At 37.4% G+C, this 6502-nt stretch overlaps 1 protein-coding gene across 2 annotated transcripts; it reads left to right on the top strand.

The window, feature by feature from the left end:
• The first annotated feature begins 3752 nt into the window (after nucleotides 1–3752).
• Nucleotides 3753–6238, top strand: LOC130710131 (protein arginine N-methyltransferase 7-like). 2 transcript variants are annotated; one of them, XM_057559285.1, is made up of 3 exons: nucleotides 3753–5139; nucleotides 5292–5522; nucleotides 6027–6238. In XM_057559285.1, the coding sequence occupies exons 1-3, from the start codon at nucleotides 5053–5055 to the stop codon at nucleotides 6114–6116; spliced, it is 408 nt and encodes a 135-aa protein (XP_057415268.1). In that variant the 5' UTR covers nucleotides 3753–5052; the 3' UTR covers nucleotides 6117–6238. The 2 variants fall into 2 exon arrangements, with proteins under 2 accessions (XP_057415268.1, XP_057415267.1); XM_057559284.1 differs by having other exon boundaries at nucleotides 3754–5139; nucleotides 5286–5522.
• Nucleotides 6239–6502: the final 264 nt, after the last annotated feature.

Raw genomic sequence — 6502 nt, 5'->3', positions numbered from 1 at the left:
GGGGCATTGGAAGCCAATTCATCTTGCTCACAATAGCCCGGGCATATCGCATTTGTTATTTGCCGATGATATCTTGTTGTTTGCCCACGCAAGCTCTACCCAAGTCCAAGTTATTTATGATGCTCTTCATTATTTCTCTGCAGCGTCGGGCCTCAAAGTGAACCTTGACAAGTCAAGGATGTTGTGCTCCAAAAAAGTCTCATACACGAGGAAAGATCAATTCACTGCTATCGCTCAAATTAAGAGTGCATCGAATCTCGGGAAGTACTTGGGTGTCAAGCTCGGCTACACTCGAACCAAGTCTGAAGAGTTTCATGCGGTGCTAGAGAAGATTGATCAACGCTTATCTTCATGGAAAATGAGATTGCTAAATAGGGCTGGGAAACTTTGCTTGATCAAGTCGGTATCACCTATATCCCTGTTTATGATATGCAAGTCACTTGGATCTCTAGTAGCATCTACAACCGTGTTGATCAAGCTTGCATACGGGTTTTATGGAGTTCCACTTTGGATAGGAAAGGGCGGAACTTAGTTGGCTGGAATACTATCACTGCGGATCGTGATGATGGCAGTCTGGGTATAAGGGATTCCAGAAAGGCTAACACAGCGCACTTAGGGAAACTAGCATGGAAGATGTTAGCTGAACCAAATAGCCTATGGGTCCAGCTTCTGTCAAGCATATATTTAAGAGACAAGGGGTTTTTTTGACTATAAGATGAGGGGAAATGTTTCTTACTCTTGGAGGAGTATTATCCGTGCTCGGGATTGCCTCAAGCCTTGTTTTTCTTTCTTCCTTCAACGAGGCAGTTCTTCTTTTTGGTATACAGACTGGTCGAGTTTGGGACCTTTATGCCATATGGTTCCTTACGTTCATATAAGCGATACAGAACTAACAGTGGGAGATGTTTGAGATAATGGGTGGAAGTTCAATATGTTATACACATGTATCTCTCCACAAGTAAGGAATGTGATTGGAGTTGTGTGTGGTCCAAACGGGATGGGTTTTGATGATGCGTGGAGATGGAATCAAGAGCCCCATGGTCATTTTACTTCGCGGTCTGCGTACTCTTAGCTTAATTGGAGGGAGAATGCGACCCATGGTCAGCAGACTTGGAAACTTCTGTGGCGCCTTAGTGTAGCAGAAAAGTGTAAATTCATGATCTAGCTGAGCCTTCATCAAGCATTACCTGTGAATGCTCGTCGCCATGCTTGTTCTATGGCGCCAACTGCAGCGTGTGATCGATGTTCTTCTTCAGTAGAAGATATTCTCCATTGTTTTTGTGATTGTTCCCATTCAAAAGAAGTTTGGAATCGTTTGGGTTGTGGCAATTTCGTTGGTTTTTTCTCCCCTGATCTTTGGACATGGCTGTCGAATATTTTGAAGCATCCTGAGGTCAAGAAGTTGATCTACATTTTGTGGTGGATTTGGCGTTGGCGTAACAACATGGTTTTGCCGCAGAGGTTTGGAGGATTGAGGATGTGTTGAAGCTTATTACAAGGGACTGGAATGACTTAAGCCTCGCCTCAACGGCGGTGCATGTCACCACGCCCTCAATAACATCGTGGCTGTCTCCAGATGTTGGGTGGCATAAACTGAACATTGATGGAAGCTACAATAGGCGTCAGGCTAATATTGAGTGTGGAGGTGTAATTTGAGATCATAATGAGAAGTGGCTTTGGGGCTTCTTCCAGCTTTGAAGGCTCGGGAGATGCATATATGGCTGAGCTTTCGAGGGTGATTCAAGGATTACAACAAGCTTAGGAAAAAGGATTTATAAAAACCATTTGCAAGCCAGATTGCCTTAGTTTGATAGAGACCTTAAACTCAAAAAAGACGATGAACCTCCATTCTTGTGTTTCCCTGCTCACTGAGATCAGATGCAGGAAGACTGAGAAGTTAGATTCCAACATGTGCCCAGGGAGAATAATAAGGTTGCGGATTGCTTGGCCAAGCTTGGGGTTGAGAAGTGATGGAGCTTGACTTATTGGAATTCTTCCCCCTCCCCCCATCGAACTGAGGTTATTTAGTTGTGGGAGTTAGGCTTGTTTCTTGTGTTTGTTTTGTTCTTTGTCTTTGTTATTTAATTCGTAATCTAGAAAAAAAAAACAAATCATCATTGAATATATATGTAAAAAATTTGAGCAATGCTATATAGTACGAGAGTGCACGTACGAAGAATGCACGAGAGTAATTTTGTGGCGGTTTTAAACCGCCACAAAATTACAACTGCCAAAAAAAAAAGCAAACCTACTATTTCTGGCGGTTCAAAACCGCCACAAAATTACAACTGTCAAAATAAAAAGAAAAGCTACGGTTTCTGGCGGTTTCTAACCGCCAGAAAATGCTTCGTGCGTGGTGCACGAGCCCCAAGGTCGTGCCCCACAGCATTTTCCAAAAAAATTATGCGTTCATAATGGATACACATTAAATGCAAGAAAGTTATTTAAATATCATTAAATGCAAGAAAGTTATTTAAATATTTTTAGATTAAGATTACTAACACCGTAACACCATATACATATCCTCTAATCTTATGTCAATTTATACTTCCTCCGTTCTAAAATATTGGTTGTTTTAGGTTGTGCACATTGTTTAAGAAGTCATCATTTGATAAATATTTTAATTGAAATACTCCTATTTAAAGTTGTGTTATATTAAGGAGAGAGATTATTGGTTAAGTGGATAGTAAGAGTTGTGATAGGTGAAAATTGAAGGTGATAATTAAGAGATATAATATTAAATGATGGTATATAAGGAAGAAAGAGAAAAAAATGCATTGGTTTTGCAAAACAACTTACTCCCTCCGTTCCTATTTATCTGTCTACTTTGAGAAAAATAATTTGTTCATATTTAACTGTCCATTTAGCATTTCAAGAGAGCATTAAATGGTGTTTTACAACTAATACTCTTATCAGAACAATAAATAAAGAGAGATAAAACACAGTTTAAAGGATATAATAGTAAAAACATGCTCAACTTTTCTAACATTCAACAAAATTAATTATACTCTTAATTTATGTGTCACCGCCTAAAGTTGACAGATAAAAAGAAACATAGATAATATATTTTAGAATATAGTACAAATTCTAAAACAAGTTACATTTTGGAACGGAAGAAGTACTGTTTTGCCAATTCTAACAACTATTTCTACCATACACATTGAATTCAATTAATTTTTCAACACAAATCTATCTTTTATTAACTAGTGGTACAAACATGTTCAAAAAATAAAACTAGTGGTACAAAAAATATATTTGTTTTTTTTTTCTATTCTTTGTTTATTCTATTTGTTTTCTTCCCACGATAAAAATAGAAAAAGAATAATATCAATCGTGCTTTGAGTGTTTGCTTCCCAAATGCGGAATCCCGTTTGGCCTTTACTTTAAAATCTATGCTTATCTGATTCATCGGAAAAGATAATATCATGATATGAAGGTGGGAATTAAATAGACATTTTCCATTCAAACATTACCAAAATAAAATATTACAGTAATGAATTAATGATAATAAAAATAGACACGTTCAAATCACAAGGGTTATTACTTATTATAGTAGAGGGGATTGGTCCAGTAGGCATAAAAGTAATCACGATGGAAAACCACAAAGTGTATCGTATTGGTTAGTTCAGTCATCTCTTAAATATAAATTTGGAGATTCAATTATTACTCATGAGAATGAAAATCATATTATTATTTATGGATTAGGCTTTACTGCAAACGTCTAAGACGAGGATTAGTCAGTATTGTAGGCGGTAGATAAGGCCGTAGATAGTGCGCGAATCAAAACAAAATTAATCACGATGGACACGTTAACATCTAAAAATCCACACTCTTTTCTCAATTTCTCCGTCACATGCTAACAGTGGAGTGTATCACAAAAAAATGGATTATAAACCCTTCCTCAGTCAGTCCCTACTTTGAGTAATTGCCTTGCCTCTCTCTCACTCTTTCTCTCTCTAAATGGGGCTTCACATGGTGGCTCCTCTGGTTAAGCTGCACTGGCAACTCACCGGCCACGCACTACGACCCGCGGTGGCCGGAGTACTCGCTTCTCCACTTCTACTCAAGCTGTTAATGGGTTTCAGAGTGTTCCGAGACGAAGCCCTCTACCAATCGAGGCTGTTCCTCTTCCGATTGAGCCACATCGCCTTCAGCAGCGAGCTTCCGCTTTCCAACGTCGCCAGAATGGAACGAGCTCTGCGATTAATCTTCGGATCAGTCACCGCAACCGCATCGACGTCGATGGAGGACTCGCAGATGGAACAGGAAACTTTCCATGCGCTTTCATTGCTCTCACTTTGAAATCGATTATGAGTTTGTTGTGTATATTTGAATGTCTCAAATCGATTATTGTTCGGTTGGGGTTAGAATCTATGATTGCAGGGTTAATTGATTATTTTGTGATTTTGTATAGGTTGCGTGTTTAATTTGGTATCTGGGGTTAGAAACTTTGTCGTATATATATGAAGATTTTGGGGATGAAATGTCTTTATTTACATTTTACAATTGGATGCCATTTATTTATCAATGTTGTTGTGTCAATTTCACAACCTTGATTGTTGCTGTGCCTACAACCACATTAAAATGTACTACTAGTCTACTACCACTAGATATTGAAGTTTTGAGAGTGGCGTAAAAACTAGAAAGCACAAAGTGATGATTTGATTTACAAAAGAAGATAGTGATGATTGCTTGTCCTTTAGATATTTATCATTTTTTGTCGGTATCTTTTGATAATTTGAATTAAATTACTGGAAGTTGACATAAGTTATAGGAGAGGTTGCTGAAAAAAAATCATAGTTGAGGTTTATATTCTTTTTAGTGAGTTATTAGACTTTTTTTTTTCTTCATTTAGCAAACTAGAAAAAACCGATACAACAACTAAATCAATTGGAAGGAGGAAACTTCCAAAATCGCAATGAACTGAAGTTTTGCATCAAAGGGGAAGAAATTCGATTACATGCTACTCATGATGATACTAAAATCTCATACGATTTAGATTCCAAAGTGCCAACAACTGAGGTTTTGCATCATGGATTGACTGCTGGAGATATGCAGCTTGTACTGTCACCAGAAAGAGCTGCAATCTATGGAGACAGAGAATGGAGGCTTTCAATGTTGAAAGCAGTGGAAAGTGTGGTAAGCAATTCCTCTTTCCTCCCCATGGCATCAAATATGATCTTTCACTTGTTTAATGAACAAATTATAAAAAGAAAACCCTTTTTTGCTCTCTTCATTCAATTTTAACTATCCTGTTTGTTTACAGAACTAATAATTTTTTACAGTTGCAGGGAAGAGGTGACTCATTATGCATGGTTGCAGATGATAGTGTGTTTTTACCACTTCTTGTGGCACAGCTTTCAGAAGCCCCACATATAATATCGTTACTTCTGGGGTTGAAGGAAAGAGGCCTCCAATATTTGCAAGCTGCTGCCAATGCAAATCATTTGCCTCCTAATTGCATAGAAGTTCTTGGAAAAAGGGTGAAACAGTTAACCACGCAGGATACACACCAGAAAAAGGTTGAACTTTCCTGACTCCACTTGCTTGGTGCGACATATTTTGTATGGATATGTATTTGAATATCAAGTTTACATAGAAGCCTATAGCATAGATCACTTTGTTTATACCTTGAAAGCATAAATGCAAAATGTAGATGACAGTGAGAGTATGCTGCAATAGGAGTACTTTGCCACAAAGGAGTACTTTAGGTTTATCAATGATGTGCCTTGTCAAGAGGAGTAATTTTGGTTTGCTTACAGGGGGAATACCCTGCAATAGGAGTACTCTTGAGTTGTCCTACCTCAAAACCTTTCTTATCTCTTTAATATTTTTTGTGCTTACAAGGTATGCACTGCATTTTAATAATGCATCATGTTCAACAGAATGTTGGATGCATAGTAAATTTTATCGAAGGTGTATATGTGACATGAATTCATTTTCCTTGAATGGTTGGACAGATTTTCCTTCTTTTTTTTAATTCCTCTGAATATCTATGCTTATGTGCTTTATACTTTTATCTGTAGGTTGATCTGTTAATAGCTGAACCTTTCTATTTGGGACATGATGGCATGCTTCCATGGCAGAACCTGCGGTTTTGGTATACTAGTATATGACCCGTGCCTTGCACGGGGAATTGAAAATTATATGTAAGTTTCATTGCTTTTTAAAAAAATGGTGTAGTTTATTCTTTAATTGTTTTGTAAATTTTATGTATTTTATCAAAGTTGTTTTATTTTGTCTTGGTTGCAGTGAATAATCCTAATATGTTAAATTAAATCTAAAAAAATATTGAGTTGTTTGTCAAAAAAAAAAAGAGGTTAATCTTGGCCAAGTTGATGTTGTGAAGTATGGTGATTTAAGTACAATTTGTCGGCAGTGTGATTTTAAGGTCTTTTGTAAACTATAAAATACAACCCGAGCCCAACATGTTATATAAACGTAAAACCCAGGCCCGTGAGTTAAAATCAGATTCAATTCAACTCCTCGCAGGATTGGGATC

The sequence above is a fragment of the Lotus japonicus genome, chromosome 4 (assembly GCF_012489685.1).
Source record: "Lotus japonicus ecotype B-129 chromosome 4, LjGifu_v1.2".
Taxonomy (NCBI): Eukaryota; Viridiplantae; Streptophyta; class Magnoliopsida; order Fabales; family Fabaceae; genus Lotus; species Lotus japonicus.
The sequence above is the reverse complement of the archived record's forward strand: the minus strand, read 5'-3'. Positions and strand labels throughout refer to the sequence as shown.